The sequence below is a fragment of the Salvelinus namaycush genome, unplaced genomic scaffold (genome assembly GCF_016432855.1).
Source record: "Salvelinus namaycush isolate Seneca unplaced genomic scaffold, SaNama_1.0 Scaffold839, whole genome shotgun sequence".
NCBI lineage: Eukaryota > Metazoa > Chordata > Actinopteri > Salmoniformes > Salmonidae > Salvelinus > Salvelinus namaycush.
Window position 1 is genome coordinate 80001 of NW_024061574.1, and position 18263 is coordinate 98263.

Here is an 18263-nt window from a genome sequence, read left to right on the forward strand (position 1 = left end):
AGATGTTCAAAAATGTTCATAAGTGACAAGCATGGTCAAATAATAATCATGAATAATTTTCAGTTGGCTTTTCATAGCTGATCATTAAGAGTTGAAAAACAACAGGTCTGGGACAGGTGGCGGTTCCATAACCGCAGGCAGAACAGCTGAAACTGGAATAGCAGCAAGGCCAGGCGGACTGGGGACAGCAAGGAGTCACCACGGGCGGCAGTCCCGACGCATGGTCCTAGGGCCCAGGTCCTCCGAGAGAAAGAAAGAGAGAAGGAGAAAATTAGAGAGAGCCAAGATTTTCAAAATGTTCATAAATGACAAGCATGGTCAAATAATAATCAGGAATAAATCTGTTGGCTTTTCATAGCCGATCATTAAGAGTTGAAAACAGCAGGTCTGGGACAGGTAGGGGTTCCATAACCGCAGGCAGAACAGTTGAAACTGGAATAGCAGCAAGGCCAGGCGGACTGGGGACAGCAAGGAGTCACCACGGCCGGTAGTCCCGACGTATGGTCCTAGGGCTCAGGTCCTCCGAGAGAAAGAAAGAGAGAAGGAGAAAATTAGAGAGAGCCAAGATTTTCAAAATGTTCATAAATGACAAGCATGGTCAAATAATAATCAGGAATAAATCTCAGTTGGCTTTTCATAGCCGATCATTAAGAGTTGAAAACAGCAGGTCTGGGACAGGTAGGGGTTTCGTAACCGCAGGCAGAACAGTTGAAACTGGAATAGCAGCAAGGCCAGGCGGACTGGGGACAGCAAGGTGTCAGCATGCCCGGTAGTCCTGACGTATGGTCCTAGGGCTCAGGTTCTCAGAGAGAAAGAGAGAACGAGAGAATTAGAGAGAGCATACTTAAATTCACACAGGACACTGGATAAGACAGGAGAAGTACTCCAGGTATAACCAACTGACCCTAGCCCCCCGACACATAAACTACTGCAGCATAAATACTGGAGGCTGAGACAGGAGCGGTCAGGAGACACTGTGGCCCCATCCGAAGAAACCCCCGGACAGGGCCAAACAGGAAGGATATAACCCCACCCACTTTGCCAAAGCACAGCCCCCGCACCACTAGAGGGATATCCTCAACCACCAACTTACAATCCTGAGACAAGGCCGAGTATAGCCCACAAAGGTCTCCACCACAGCACAAACCAAGGGGGGGCGCCAACCCAGACAGGAAGATCACGTCAGTAACTCAACCCACTCAAGTGACGCACCCCTCCTAGGGACGGCATGAAAGAGCACCAGCAAGCCAGTGACTCAGCCCCTGTAACAGGGTTAGAGGCAGAGTTGAGATGGAGAGAGAGAGAGAGAGAGAGAGCAGAGTTGAGATTAAGAGAGAGAGAGAGAGCAGAGTTTAGATGAAGAGAGAGAGAGAGAGAGAGAGAGAGAGCAGAGTTGAGATGGAGAGAGAGAGAGAGAGAGAGAGAGCAGAGTTGAGATGGAGAGAGAGAGAGAGAGAGAGCAGAGTTGAGATGGAGAGAGAGAGAGAGAGAGAGAGAGAGAGAGCAGAGTTGAGATGGAGAGAGAGAGAGAGAGAGAGAGAGAGAGCAGAGTTGAGATGGAGAGAGAGAGAGAGAGAGAGCGAGAGAGCAGAGTTGAGATGGAGAGAGAGAGAGAGAGAGAGAGAGAGAGAGCAGAGTTGAGATGGAGAGAGAGAGAGAGAGAGAGAGAGAGAGCAGAGTTGAGATGGAGAGAGAGAGAGAGAGAGAGAGAGAGAGAGCAGAGTTGAGATGGAGAGAGAGAGAGAGAGAGAGAGAGAGAGAGAGAGAGAGAGAGAGAGAGAGAGAGAGAGCGCAGAGTTGAGATGGAGAGGGAGAGAGAGAGAGAGAGAGAGAGGGAGAGGGAGAGAGAGAGAGAGAGCAGAGTTGAGATGGAGAGAGAGAGAGAGAGAGAGAGAGAGCAGAGTTGAGATGGAGAGGGAGAGAGAGAGAGCAGAGTTGAGATGGAGATGGAGATGGAGATGGAGATGGAGAGGGAGAGGGAGAGGGAGAGAGCAGAGTTGAGATGGAGAGAGAGAGAGAAAGAGCAGAGTTGAGATGGAGAGAGAGAGAGAGCAGAGTTGAGATGGAGAGAGAGAGAGAGCAGAGTTGAGATGGAGAGAGAGTGATTTATTTATTTATTTATTTGGTATAGAGCAGACCTAACTCACTCCATTAAATTAATCAAAACAGGAACATTTTACATTTGGCTAGAAATTCAAAAGGAAATTATCTTAACAGAGAAAAATGTCCTCCTGTGTGCTACCTATATCCCCCCACTAGAATCCCCATACTTTAATAAAGACAGCTTCTCCATCCTGGAGGGGGAAATCAATCATTTCCAGGCCCAGGGACATGTATTAGTCTGTGGCGACCTAAATGCCAGAACTGGACAAGAACCTGACACCCTCAGCACACAGGGGGACAAACACCTGCCTGCAGGTGACAGCATTCCCTCCCCCATATGCACCCCTAGGCACAACTATGACAACATAACCAACAAAAACGGGTCACAACTCCTGCAGCTCTGTCGCACGCTGGGTATGTACATAGTCAATGGTAGGCTTCGAGGGGACTCCTATGGTAGGTTCACCTATAGCTCATCTCTTGGCAGTAGCACTGTAGACTACTTTATCACTGACCTCAACCCAGAGTCTCTCAGAGCGTTCACAGTCAGCCCACTGACACCCCTATCAGACCACAGCAAAATCACAGTCTACTTGAACAGAGCAATACTCAATCATGAGGCATCAAAGCCAAAGGAACTGAGTAACATTAAGAAATGCTATAGATGGAAGGAATGCAGTTTGGAAACCTACCAAAAAACAATTAGGCAACAGCAAATTCAATCCCTTTTAGACAACTTCCTGGGTAAAATGTTCCACTGCAATAGTGAAGGTGTAAACTTGGCAGTAGAAAATCTTAACAGTATATTTGACCTCTCAGCTTCCCTATCAAATCTAAAAATCTCAAATAGAAAACCGAAGAAAATGAACAACAATGACAAATGGTTTGATAAAGAATGCAAAAATCTAAGAAATAAATTGAGAAACCTGTCCAACCAAAAACATAGAGACCCGGAAAACCTGAGTCTACGCCTTCACTATGGTGAATCACTAAAACAATACAGAAATACACTACGGAAAAAGAAGGAACAGCATGTCAGAAATCAGCTCAATGTAATTGAAGACTCCATAGACTCTAACCAATTCTGGGAAAATTGGAAAACACTAAACAAACAACAACACGAAGAATTATCTATCCAAAATGGAGATGTATTGTAACGGCATTCCTCCTCCTCTTCATACGAAGAGGAGGAGTAGTGATTCGACCAAAGTGCAGCGGGTTTTGAATACATAATGATTTAATAAAGCAAACGACGAAACACGAAAACAAACACTTGGAAGGATACAAAATAACAAAAACGAATGTAGACTGACCTAAACCATGACAACTTACATACAACACGAAGCACGTAGGAACAGGTACAGACTATTACAAACGAACGAACAAACGCTACAGTCCCGTGTGGTGCGCAGACACAGACACGGACGACAATCACCCACAAACAAACAGTGAGAACAACCTACCTTAATATGACTCTCAATCAGAGGAAACGTCAAACACCTGCCTCTAATTGAGAGCCATACCAGGCAACCCAAAACCAACATAGAAACAGAAAACATAGACTGCCCACCCAAAACTCACGCCCTGACCAATAAACACATACCAAACAACAGAAAACAGGTCAGGAACGTGACAGAACCCCCCCCTCAAGGTGCGAACTCCGGGCGCACCCCTACAACTCAAGGGGAGGGTCTGGGTGGGCATCTGTCCGCGGTGGCGGCTCCGGCGGTGGACGAGGACACCACTCCACCACTGTCTTTGTCCCCCTCCTTAGCGTCCTTTGAGTGGCGACCCTCGCCCCCGACCATGGTCCAGGAACCTTCACTAAGGCCCCTCCTACATAGAGGAGACAGCTCAGGACAGAGAGGTAGCTCAGGACAGAGAGGTAGCTCCGGACAGAGAGGTAGCTCCGGACAGAGAGGTAGCTCCGGACAGAGAGGTAGCTCCGGACAGAGAGGTAGCTTAGGACAGAGGGACAACTCTGTACTAATGGCAGCTCCGGACTGAGTGGCAGCTCCGGACTGGGTGGCAGCTCCGGACTGAGTGGCAGCTCCGGACTGAGTGGCAGCTCCGGACTGAGTGGCAGCTCCGGACTGAGTGGCAGCTCATGACTGAGTGGCAGCTCATGACTGGAGGGCAGCTCATGACTGGAGGGCAGCTCATGACTGGAGGGCAGCTCATGACTGGAGGGCAGCTCATGACTGGAGGGCAGCTCATGACTGGAGGGCAGCTCATGACTGTAGGGCAGCTCATGACTGTCTGGCGGCTCTGGCAGCTCCTGACTGGCTGGCGGCTCTGGCAGCTCCTGACTGGCTGGCGGCTCTGGCAGCTCCTGACTGGCTGGCGGCTCTGGCGGCTCCTGACTGACGGACGGCTCTAGCGGCTCCTGACTGACGGACGGCTCTAATGGCTCGGGACAGACGGTCGGCTCTAATGGCTCGTGGCAGACGGATGGCTCAGAAGGCGCTGGGCAGACGGATGGCTCAGAAGGCGCTGGGCAGACGGATGGCTCAGAAGGCGCTGGGCAGACGGATGGCTCAGAAGGCGCTGGGCAGACGGATGGCTCAGAAGGCGCTGGGCAGACGGATGGCTCAGACGGCGCTGGGCCGACAGATGGCTCTGCCCTGCTGAGGCGCACAGTAGGCCTGGTGCGTGGTGCCGGAACTGGAGGTACCGGGCTGACGGCACGCACCTCAGGGCGAGTGCGGGGAGAAGGAACAGTGCATACAGGGCTCTGGAGACGCACAGGAGGCTTGATGCGTGGTGCCGAAACTGGAGGCACTGAGCTTGAGACACGCACCACAGGGAGAGTGCGTGGAGGAGGAACAGGGCTCTGGAGACGCACTGGAAGCCTGGTGCGTGGTGTAGGCACTGGTGGTACTGAGCTGGGGCGGGAAGGTGGCGCCGGATATACCGGACCGTGTAGGCGTACTGGCTCCCTTGAGCACTGAGCCTGCCCAACCTTACCTGGTTGCATGCTCCCCGTAGCCCGTCCAGTGCGGGGAGGTGGAATAACCCGCACTGGGCTGTGTTGGCGAACCGGGGACACCATGCGTAAGGCTGGTGCCATGTACACCGGCCCGAGGAGACGTACTGGAGGCCAGATATGTTGAGCCGGCTTCATGGCACTTGGCTCAATGCTCACTCTAGCCCGGCTAGTACGGGGAGGTGGAATAACCCGCACCGGGCTATGAACACGTACAGGAGACACCATGCGCTCTACTGCGTAACACGGTGTCTGCCCGTACTCTCGCTCTCCACGGTAAGCCCGGGAAGTTGGCGCAGGTCTCCTACCTGACTTCGCCACACTACCCTTTAGCCCCCCCCCCAAGAAATTTTTGGGTTGTACTTGCGGGCTTCCAGCCTTGCTTCCGTGCTGCCTCCTCATATCGTCGCCTCTCCGCTTTAGATGCCTCCAGCTCCGCCTTGGGACGGCGACACTCCTCTGGCTCTGCCCAGGGTCCTTCTCCGTCCAGAATCTCTTCCCATGTCCAATCCTCCTTGATCCACTGCTGCTGTCGTTGCTGTCCGTTAACCCGCTGCTTGATCTGGGTTTGGTGGGTGATTCTGTAACGGCATTCCTCCTCCTCTTCATACGAAGAGGAGGAGTAGTGATTCGACCAAAGTGCAGCGGGTTTTGAATACATAATGATTTAATAAAGCAAACGACGAAACACGAAAACAAACACTTGGAAGGATACAAAATAACAAAAACGAATGTAGACTGACCTAAACCATGACAACTTACATACAACACGAAGCACGTAGGAACAGGTACAGACTATTACAAACGAACGAACAAACGCTACAGTCCCGTGTGGTGCGCAGACACAGACATGGACGACAATCACCCACAAACAAACAGTGAGAACAACCTACCTTAATATGACTCTCAATCAGAGGAAACGTCAAACACCTGCCTCTAATTGAGAGCCATACCAGGCAACCCAAAACCAACATAGAAACAGAAAACATAGACTGCCCACCCAAAACTCACGCCCTGACCAATAAACACATACCAAACAACAGAAAACAGGTCAGGAACGTGACATGTATGGGTAAACCACTTCTCCAATCTTTTTGGCTCTATAACAAAGAATAAAGAGCAAAAACATATACATGATCAAATACAAATCCTAGAATCAACTATTAAAGACTACCAGAACCCACTGGATTCTCCAATTACCTTGAATGAGTTACAGGACAAAATAAAAACCCTCCAACCCAAAAAGGCCTGTGGTGTTGATGGTATCCTTAATGAAATGATCAAATATACAGACAACAAATTCCAATTGGCTATACTAAAACTCTTTAACATCGTCCTTAGCTCTGGCATCTTCCCCAATATTTGGAACCAAGGACTGATCACCCCAATCCACAAAAGTGGAGACAAATTTGACCCCAATAACTACCGTGGAATATGCGTCAACAGTAACCTTGGGAAAATCCTCTGCATTATCATTAACAGCAGACTCGTACATTTCCTCAATGAAAACAATGTACTGAGCAAATGTCAAATTGGCTTTTTACCAAATTACCGTACAACAGACCATGTATTCACCCTACACACCCTAATTGACAACCAAACAAACCAAAACAAAGGCAAAGTCTTCTCATGCTTTGTTGATTTCAAAAAAGCCTTCGACTCAATTTGGCATGAGGGTCTGCTATACAAATTGATGGAAAGTGGTGTTGGGGGTAAAACATACGACATTATAAAATCCATGTACACAAACAACAAGTGTGCGGTTAAAATTGGCAAAAAACACACACATTTCTTCACACAGGGTCGTGGGGTGAGACAGGGATGCAGCTTAAGCCCCACCCTCTTCAACATATATATCAACGAATTGGCGCGGGCACTAGAACAGTCTGCAGCACCCGGTCTCACCCTACTAGAATCCGAAGTCAAATGTCTACTGTTTGCTGATGATCTGGTGCTTCTGTCACCAACCAAGGAGGGCCTACAGCAGCACCTAGATCTTCTGCACAGATTCTGTCAGACCTGGGCCCTGACAGTAAATCTCAGTAAGACCAAAATAATGGTGTTCCAAAAAAGGTCCAGTCACCAGGACCACAAATTCCATCTAGACACCGTTGCCCTAGAGCACACAAAAAACTATACATACCTCGGCCTAAACATCAGCACCACAGGTAACTTCCACAAAGCTGTGAACGATCTGAGAGACAAGGCAAGAAGGGCCTTCTATGCCATCAAAAGGAACATAAATTTCAACATACCAATTAGGATCTGGCTAAAAATACTTGAATCAGTCATAGAGCCCATTGCCCTTTATGGTTGTGAGGTCTGGGGTCCGCTCACCAACCAAGATTTCACAAAATGGGACAAACACCAAATTGAGACTCTGCATGCAGAATTCTGCAAAAATATCCTCCGTGTACAACGTAGAACACCAAATAATGCATGCAGAGCAGAATTAGGCCGATACCCACTAATTATCAAAATCCAGAAAAGAGCCGTTAAATTCTACAACCACCTAAAAGGAAGCGATTCCCAAACCTTCCATAACAAAGCCATCACCTACAGAGAGATGAACCTGGAGAAGAGTCCCCTAAGCAAGCTGGTCCTAGGGCTCTGTTCACAAACACAAACACACCCCACAGAGCCCCAGGACAACAGCACAATTAGACCCAACCAAATCATGAGAAAACAAAAAGATAATTACTTGACACATTGGAAAGAATTAACAAAAAAACAGAGCAAACTAGAATGCTATTTGGCCCTAAACAGAGAGTACACAGTGGCAGAATACCTGACCACTGTGACTGACCCAAACTTAAGGAAAGCTTTGACTATGTACAGACTCAGTGAGCATAGCCTTGCTATTGAGAAAGGCCGCCGTAGGCAGACATGGCTCTCAAGAGAAGACAGGCTATGTGCACACTGCCCACAAAATGAGGTGGAAACTGAGCTGCACTTCCTAACCTCCTGCCCAATGTATGACCATATTAGAGAGACATATTTCCCTCAGATTACACAGATCCACAAAGAATTTGAAAACAAATCCAATTTTGATAAACTCCCATATCTACTGGGAGAAATTCCACAGTGTGCCATCACAGCAGCAAGATTTGTGACCTGTTGCCACAAGAAAAGGGCAACCAGTGAAGAACAAACACCATTGTAAATACAACCCATATTTATGCTTATTTATTTTAACTTGTGTGCTTTAACCATTTGTACATTGTTACAACACTGTATATATATAATATAACATTTGTAATGTCTTTATTGTTTTGAAACTTCTGTATGTGTAATGTTTACTGTTAATTTGTATTGTTTATTTCACTTTTGTATAATATCTACCTCACTTGCTTTGGCAATGTTAACACATGTTTCCCATGCCAATAAAGCCCCTTGAATTGAATTGAATTGAATTGAATTGAGAGAGAGAGAGAGAGAGAGAGAGAGAGAGAGAGAGAGAGAGAGAGAGAGAGAGAGAGAGAGAGAGAGAGAGCAGAGTTGAGATGGAGAGAGAGAGAGAGAGAGAGAGAGAGAGAGAGAGAGAGAGAGAGAGCAGAGTTGAGATGGAGAGAGAAAGAGGCCTGGTGGTGACAGCAGTCCTAAGATCACAGAGATCTAAAACAGGACATCAGGCAAGACTGTTGAGAGGTCTGGGAGGAACACAGAAGAAAGAAGGGATCTGAGGGGAATGGACTGTTGAGAGGTCTGGGAGGAACACAGAAGAAAGAAGGGATCTGAGGGGAATGGACTGTTGAGAGGTCTGGGAGGAACACAGAAGAAAGAAGGGATCTGAGGGGAATGGACTGTTGAGAGGTCTGGGAGGAACACAGAAGAAAGAAGGGATCTGAGGGGAATGGAAAAGGAAGAAGGAGCAGAAAAGTGGGGTGAAACCTGAATATCATTACGCTCGCATGGAGACCTAAACTATCAAAGACATGGACACATACGGATACACACAGTGACGATGCGTCACGAGAGGCAGGTTGAGCGGAGCCCCACCAATACCCAGCATGCAATTCTGGTATTCCATGTCAAAACAACATATTGTATCAGTTAACAAACTTTTTTTTTTTTTTTTTTTTTTTAAGCGTATGTGGTCGTATATCCATTGTTTTGGTACATTTGCGTTGAGTAAAGCAGCTCCTAAATGCAGCTGTTTCAGCCTTGCTCTGTGTTTTTCTGTGGAGGAGGGGCAGACAGAGAAGGTACAGTGAGTGGGCGTCGTTGATCTTCTCTGGTTGCGCATGATTGGCTCAGGGTACTGTCACTCATGGGGACACGACGTCACCGCAGCACCTGCTGGGGGAGATAGCCGGCAAAAAGCTCCTCTTCGGTGCTCACAGATAAATCAACGTCTTGTGCCAAGTAACTTTGATTGGACTGATGTGTTGTTTACCAGGCACTGTTACCACGTCTTCAAGCTAGGTAGATTAGCTAGCTAGTTGTTTACCAGACACTTTTACCACGTCTTCAAGCTAGGTAGATTAGCTAGCTAGTTGTTTACCAGGCACCGTTACCACGTCTTCAAGCTAGGTAGATTAGCTAGCTAAATTGTTTACCAGGCACTGTTACCACGTCTTCAAGCTAGGTAGATTAGCTAGCTAGTTGTTTACCAGGCACCGTTACCACGTCTTCAAGCTAGGTAGATTAGCTAGCTAAGTTGTTTACCAGGCACTGTTACCACGTCTTCAAGCTAGGTAGATTAGCTAGCTAGTTGTTTACCAGGCACCGTTACCACGTCTTCAAGCTAGGTAGATTAGCTAGCTAGTTGTTTACCAGGCACCGTTACCACGTCTTCAAGCTAGGTAGATTAGCTAGCTAAGTTGTTTACCAGGCACTGTTACCACGTCTTCAAGCTAGGTAGATTAGCTAGCTAGTTGTTTACCAGACACTTTTACCACGTCTTCAAGCTAGGTAGATTAGCTAGCTAGTTGTTTACCAGGCACCGTTACCACGTCTTCAAGCTAGGTAGATTAGCTAGCTAGTTGTTTACCAGGCACTGTTACCACGTCTTCAAGCTAGGTAGATTAGCTAGCTAGTTGTTTACCAGGCACCGTTACCACGTCTTCAAGCTAGGTAGATTAGCTAGCTAGTTGTTTACCAGGCACCGTTACCACGTCTTCAAGCTAGGTAGATTAGCTAGCTAAGTTGTTTACCAGGCACTGTTACCACGTCTTCAAGCTAGGTAGATTAGCTAGCTAGTTGTTTACCAGGCACCGTTACCACGTCTTCAAGCTAGGTAGATTAGCTAGCTAAATTGTTTACCAGGCACTGTTACCACGTCTTCAAGCTAGGTAGATTAGCTAGCTAGTTGTTTACCAGGCACCGTTACCACGTCTTCAAGCTAGGTAGATTAGCTAGCTAGTTGTTTACCAGGCACCGTTACCACGTCTTCAAGCTAGGTAGATTAGCTAGCTAAGTTGTTTACCAGGCACTGTTACCACGTCTTCAAGCTAGGTAGATTAGCTAGCTAGTTGTTTACCAGGCACCGTTACCACGTCTTCAAGCTAGGTAGATTAGCTAGCTAAATTGTTTACCAGGCACTGTTACCACGTCTTCAAGCTAGGTAGATTAGCTAGCTAGTTGTTTACCAGGCACCGTTACCACGTCTTCAAGCTAGGTAGATTAGCTAGCTAGTTGTTTACCAGGCACCGTTACCACGTCTTCAAGCTAGGTAGATTAGCTAGCTAGTTGTTTACCAGGCACTGTTACCACGTCTTCAAGCTAGGTAGATTAGCTAGCTGAAACATGTCGACTAGCTTAGCTATATGCTAGCAAATCCTTTTCAAACTTAGCATTATTAAGGAAATGTAGACATAAAACGTCTCAGGTGCTCATTAGCCATCTAAACTTTAAAATATAGCAAGCTGGAAAAGAAGATTCACGTGGAATGGTTGGTGGTGGATCATGGAGCAGTAGCTAACATCTGTTTGGAGGTAGGCTAGCTAATATTAGCCTATAATATCCTATAGGCTGCATGTCTTATTGTTGATGTTTGATGGCAGACTGTAATACACATGGAACCACATGTAGAAGAAGGGTTAGTTATAAATATACAGTATTTGATGGAAGCGCAACTATGAGTTTACCCCACTAATATGTTCATGTTAAAACCACTGGACACACGCAAGCACACACACACACACACACACACACACACACACACACACACACACACACACACACACACACACACACACACACACACACACACACACACACAGTGCATGCACACACACACACACACACACACACACAGTGCACACACACAGTGCACACAAACACACACACACACACACACACACACACACACACACACACACACACACACACACACACACACACACACACACACACACACACACACACAGTGCACACACACAGTGCACACACACAGTGCACACAAACAAACACACACACACACACACACACACACACACACACACACACACAGTGCACACACACACACACGCACACACACACACAAGCACACACACACACACACACACAGTGCATGCACACACACACACACAGTGCACACACACACACAGTGCACACAGACACACACGCTAAACACACACTAAACACACACACACAGACACACACACACACACACACACACACACTAAACACACACACACGCACACAGACACACACACGCACACACAAACACACACACACACACACTAAACACACACACACACACCAGTCTTTGAAGAGTTAGAGTTATGACCCTTCCACCACCTCTGTCGCTCTGACTGACCCCTGACTGACCCCTGACTAACCCCTGACTGACCCCTGACTGACCCCTGGCTGACCCTTGACTGACCCCTGACTGACCCCTGACTGACCCCTGTCTTACCTGGTCGGTGAGAAACATGATATCTTTTAGTCAGGGGGTCAGGGGGTGATCTCTGGGGTGATGAACAGCCTTGCTGTGGGACTCACTGGCTAAATTCAATCCCCTTTACTACCACCTCATTACCTGCCCTGGCCAGACCCCCCCCATCCCCAGATGTCACTCCAACTTTGAATATGTCTGCCACAATACCATTAATATATGTTTTAAATGAGAGACATCTTTCAGATGAGTGTACTGTTCTTATTTGTGTGTACTTCAACTATGTTTAGGAATCCAATATGGCTGCCCTGATTATACTCCAACACCTTAGTCTGGATACAGAAAAGGCTTCAGACTGCTTAGAAAGGCAACACCAAGTATTCCAAGTCACAAGCCTCTTTGAGGACCAATGAGGCAACTAGAGGAGAATCCAACCCCTGGCCTCTGACACCCTCTCCCTATCTCTACAACATGCCCCCACTGTGGTATAACTTGTCCCCAGTGTTGTATTACATGCCCCCACTGTGGTATAACTTGCCCCCACTGTGGTATAACTTGCCCCCATTGTGGTATAACTTGCCCCCACTGTGGTATAACTTGCCCCCACTGTGGTATAACTTGTCCCCACTGTGGTATAACTTGTCCCCAGTGTTGTATTACATGCCCCCACTGTGGTATAACTTGCCCCCACTGTGGTATAACTTGCCCCCATTGTGGTATAACTTGCCCCCACTGTGGTATAACTTGCCCCCACTGTGGTATAACTTGTCCCCACTGTGGTATAACTTGTCCCCAGTGTTGTATTACACGCCCCCACTGTGGTATAACTTGCCCCCACTGTGGTATAACTTGCCCCCACTGTGGTATAACTTGCCCCCACTGTGGTATAACTTGCCCCCACTGTGGTATAACTTGTCCCCACTGTGGTATAACTTGCCCCCACTGTGGTATAACTTGTCCCCAGTGTTGTATTACACGCCCCCACTGTGGTATAACTTTCCCCCACTGTGGTATAACTTGCCCCCATTGTGGTATAACTTGCCCCCATTGTGGTATAACTTGCCCCCACTGTGGTATAACTTGCCCCCACTGTGGTATAACTTGCCCCCACTGTGGTATAACATGCCCCCACTGTGGTATAACATGCCCCCATTGTGGTATAACTTGCCCCCATTGTGGTATAACTTGCCCCCACTGTGGTATAACTTGCCCCCACTGTGGTATAACTTGCCCCCACTGTGGTATAACATGCCCCCATTGTGGTATAACTTGCCCCCATTGTGGTATAACTTGCCCCCACTGTGGTATAACTTGCCCCCACTGTGGTATAACATGTCCCCACTGTGGTATAACATGCCCCCACTGTGGTATAACTTGCCCCCACTGTGGTAAAACTTGCCCCCACCTTGGCACTCTCCCCTTAGTCTCATTACTCTCCCATTACTCTCCATTACTCTCCCCTTAGTCTCCCCTTACTCTCCATTACTCTCCCTTTAGTCTCCCCTTACTCTCCATTACTCTCCCCTTAGTCTCCATTACTCTCCCCTTAGTCTCCCCTTACTCTCCATTACTCTCCCCTTAGTCTCCATTACTCTCCCCTTAGTCTCCATTACTCTCCCCTTAGTCTCCCCGTACTCTCCATTACACTCCCCTTAGTCTCCACTACTCTCCTCATCCTAGACCCCACTCTCTGGAGTGCAGTACAGTATTAATTCACCCATGTATGAATACTTTCTCCTGACTAATGTGTTCTCTGAATGCGCTCCACTCCTCCCGCATCAAATGCCATTTTGCCAGGGGTTTGTTACGGGCAAGTCACTCACACACACACACACACACACACACACACACACACACACACACACACACACACACACACACACACACACACACACACACACACACACACACACACACACACACACACACACACACACACACACACACACTCACACACACGCTCATATAAATGACACACACACACAGGCACGCACTGAGCAATCGCACACATACCTGTGGCTGTTGCTCGGCGACCATCTGGATCAGCCTCAGCAGGTGTTGTTGTTCCGGTGACTCGAGCTGTGACATCATGGCCGTCAGGTTGCCTAGGTGACGATGGATGGCATGGGGCAGTTTGGGGTAGACGGACGGCAACACGCGTAGGAGCATGTGGTTACCTAGAAGGGGGACGACACGGCAAGAGACAGGGTCCAGGTAAAAGGATATTTGTGACAACAGATTCAAGGTCTCACCATTTGTTGTCAATATTCCTTCACTGACGTTCATCCTTCAGGAAGAATGTAAAAAGTTGCTGTATAAATGGAAAAAAATAGACATGTCTACCAGAAACCTTCAATATTTCCCAAGAGACCTATCTAATATCTCATGCATGTGAACAATGGCTTTGTCTTCAAGTACTAGCTTCATTCCTTATGACATTACATGAACATGAACAATGAAGTTTTTGTTAAATTCGTAGCTTTTTCAATAAAGTCAATTGGGATTGATTTATGTCCCCATAGTCAAAGGCTGGATTTAATAGAATGAGTGAACCTATGGGGTAAACCTGGTCATGATTTACTCTACGGGGCAAAACTATGTGACGTTCCTACAGAATGACTGTGTCCTCCTAACCAAAGGCCTATGTTGTTGTTGATGTTGTTGTTGTTGTTGATGTTGTTTGTGTTCTTTTCCTTTGTTTTCTGGTTTAATCAATGTTATTATTTCATTTTATTTTAAATGTCAAACCACATCATCTGCAGGACATATGGCATTAGTGAGACCGAGAGAGAAAGAGTGAGAAAGAGAGAGAGAGAGAGAGAGAGAAATAGAGCCACTAACACCTCTGTCTGATCACAGCCAAATTACGTTGTTCCTCAAAAGAACAGACATGGAAACAACCACACATTCACAGCCCAGTAAGCTGTACAACATCAGAAATTCATACAGATGGGCCCAAAACAGCACAGAAGCATACCAGAAAGCAACCTGTAACCAAAATATCCAAACACTCTTAGATAACTTTCTGGATACCACAATCACTCACAGTAAAGAAGGCATCAATCTAGCAGTACAATACATCAACTATATATTCAGGCAAACGGCAAAAGAAGCACAATTGAAATTGATAAAAAACAAAACAAAAAAGATCACAGATGACAACTGGTTTGATGCAGATTGTAAAATTATAAGGAAAAAACTTAGAACACTATCCAACCAAATGCACAGAGACCCAAATAATGGTGAATTACGCCTTCATTACAGTGAGACTTTAAAACTCTATAAACGTACACTCAGAACCAAAAAAGCACAGTACAACAGCAAGCAGCTGACACTAATTGAGGAGTCCATAAACACAAACAAATTCTGGAAAAATTGGAAAAAACTAAAGAAATCTAAACAAGAGGAATTAGCGATACAAAATGGTGACATATGGACAACCCATTTTAAAACACTCTATAACACCGTTCAAATTGACACAAACGCAGAACAACGCCAAATTCATGAGAAGTTGAATGGATTAGAAAAAGCTATAAAGGACCATCAAAATCCATTGGACTCCCCAATTACTGACCAGGAGCTCTATAAGAAACTTCAGGCTCTCAAATTTAAAAAGACATGCGGACCGGATGGCATCCTAAATGAGATGCTCAAACTCACTAGTGCAACATTTCAATTGGCTATATTAAAACGGTTTAATTTGATCCTGAGAGTAGGTTATTTCCCTGACATCTGGAATCAAGAACTCATAACCCCAATCTTTAAAAACGGAGACAAACGGAGACAAATTTGACCCTAACAATTACAGAGGCATTTATGTATGTAAGAGTTCTAAACTTCCTTAATAAGCACAATGTCTTGAGTAAAAGCCAAATTGGATTTATACCAAAACATCGCACAACTGATCATATTTACACCCTACACACCCTGATAGATAAACATGTCCACCAAAGTAATACCAAAATATACGCTTGCTTTATCGACTTCCAAAAAGCATTTGATTATATTTGGCATACAGGACTGTTCTACAAAGTTATTGAAAGTGGTGTAGGGGGTAAAACATATGACATAATTAAATCAATGTATACTGGCAATACGGGCAGCATTAAAATTGGCAAGGAAATAACAGAATTCTTTAACCAGGGGCGGGGCCTTCGTCAGGGTTGTAATCTGAGCCCTACACTCTTCAATATTTACATCAACGAATTGGCCACTATTCTAGAAAAATCCTCAGCCCCTGGTGTTAGTCTCCACAATTCAGAGGTTAAATGCCTACTCTTCGCAGATGACCTATGCCTGCTGTCACCCACAGCACATGGCCTACAGCAGAGCCTGGACCTGCTAGAGCAGTAGTGCCAGACATGGGCCCTGGCAGTAAACCCCAAAAAGACTAAAACAATGATTTTCCAGAGAAGATCCAGATCTCAGGGAATTAGACCAAAGTTCTCAATTGGTACAAAATATATAGAGTACTGCACACACTACAATTACTTAGGTTTAAAAATAAGCTCAACTGGACACCTTAATGAGACAGTGAATGAACTGAGAGAGAAAGCACGCAGGGCATTCTACGCCATTAAAAAGCCAATTCAAATTGAAATACCTATTAAAATTTGGCTAAAACTAATTGAATATGTCATTGAACCAATTGCACTTTATGGCAGCGAGGTGTGGGGTCCACTTACAAAACAAGATTTCATCAACATCTAAAATACAGTGACCCCCTCTCATATCACTACCAAGCCCTGCAATGCCAAGAGCTGAGCAAAGAAAAGAGTCCCCTCATCCAGCTGGTCCTGGGGCTGAGTTCACAAACCTGTTCTACTAACATACTGAAGCCTCAGGACCAGAACATCCAATCAATCAGGATAAACCAAATTACAACACAGTCAAAACAAAACTACATTGCTTATTGGGAAACACAAGCACAAACACAAAGAAAAATGCAGTGCTATCTGGCCCTAAATCGACAGTACACTGTGGCTAAATATTTGACCATGGTTACTGATCAAAACCTTAGAAAATCAAAGTGACAAAGTACAGGCTCAGTGAGCACAGCCTTGCCATTGAGAAGGGTAGACACAGGAAAACCTGTCTCCCTGTAGAGGAAAGGCTGTGCAACCACTGCACAACAGCAAAACCTGAGACGGAGCTGCATTTCCTGACAAAATGTAAAAAATATAAAACAATTAGAGTGTCATTTCCCCAAATTTGAATCCCTTATTCAAGGTTTCAAAGACCTCTCTGATGAGAGTAGGCTACCAGTCCTGTTGGGGGAGGACGCAGAGAGCTGTGGGTTGGCAGCGCACTACATTGCTGCCTGCCATAAGTTGAGGGACAGTGTCTGACAATCAACCTGTCCAATCAACCTGCACATGTTGTCACACCCTGGCCTTAGTTATCTTTGTTTCATTATTATTTTAGTTAGGTCAGGGTGTGACATGGTGAAGTATGTGTTTTTTGTATTGTCTAGGGTGTTGTTTGGTTTAGGGGGTTTAGTAGAGTAGATGGTTTAGTGTTCAGTGTAGGTGTCTAGGAAAGTCTATGGTTGCCTGAATTGGGTCTCAATTAGAGACAGCTGGTTATTGTTGTCTCTGATTGGGAGCCATATTTTAGGCAACCATAGGCTTTAGCTGTTTTGTGGGTAATTGTCTATGTGTAGTGTTTGTGTCAGCACTATCTGTATTTATAGCTTCACGGTCGTCTGTTTGTTGTTTTGTTTCGTTTACCTTCTTATAATAAAGAGAAGATGTATTTTTCACGCGCTGCGCCTTGGTCCTCTCTCTCTCCCTTTGACGATCGTGACACATGTACTCTACTGTATGTTTATTGTTATTGTTGAATGTATGGTTATTTTGACACTTGGTTATTGTTGTTACTGTTGTCCCGTTGACAATTTTGATTCTCATTTTTATTTTTATATTGTAAATATCCAAAATAAGCTTTGGCAATATGTACACTCTTACGTCATGCCAATAAAGCAAGTTGAATTGAAAAAATTGAGAGAGAGAGAGAAAGAGAGAGAGAAAGAAAGAGAGAGCGAGAGAGAGAGAGAGAGACAGAGAGAAAGAGAGAGAGAGAGAGAGAGACAGAGAGAGAGAGAGAGAGAGAGAGACAGAAACAAGAGAGGCCTCCAGTCTTCCTGCACGCTGAATGTCTGTCGTTATCTACAGGATCATCTGGAAGTAATCCCTAGGTTCCTTCCTGGGACTCTCCTATGAATGGAACACACACACACTGTGGAGGTGATTCTCATTTTGTGAATTGAGTTCTATTTGCAGTCGACCCTCGCTCTGATTGGCTAAGGAAACAGGCGGTACCACAGAGACATGG

At 46.0% G+C, this 18263-nt stretch overlaps 1 protein-coding gene across 1 annotated transcript in view; it reads right to left on the reverse strand.

Annotated features, from left to right (window-relative positions):
• The window catches only part of LOC120043017 (ventricular zone-expressed PH domain-containing protein-like), a gene marked incomplete at its 3' end in the record, with an annotated part of 91767 nt that extends 77551 nt beyond the window's left edge, over nucleotides 1–14216 (reverse strand). Inside the window, exon 1 of the mRNA XM_038987750.1 lies at nucleotides 13944–14216. Within this exon, the coding sequence (XP_038843678.1) occupies nucleotides 13944–14216 (273 nt within the window). The remainder of the gene's footprint in view (nucleotides 1–13943) is intronic.
• Nucleotides 14217–18263: the final 4047 nt, after the last annotated feature.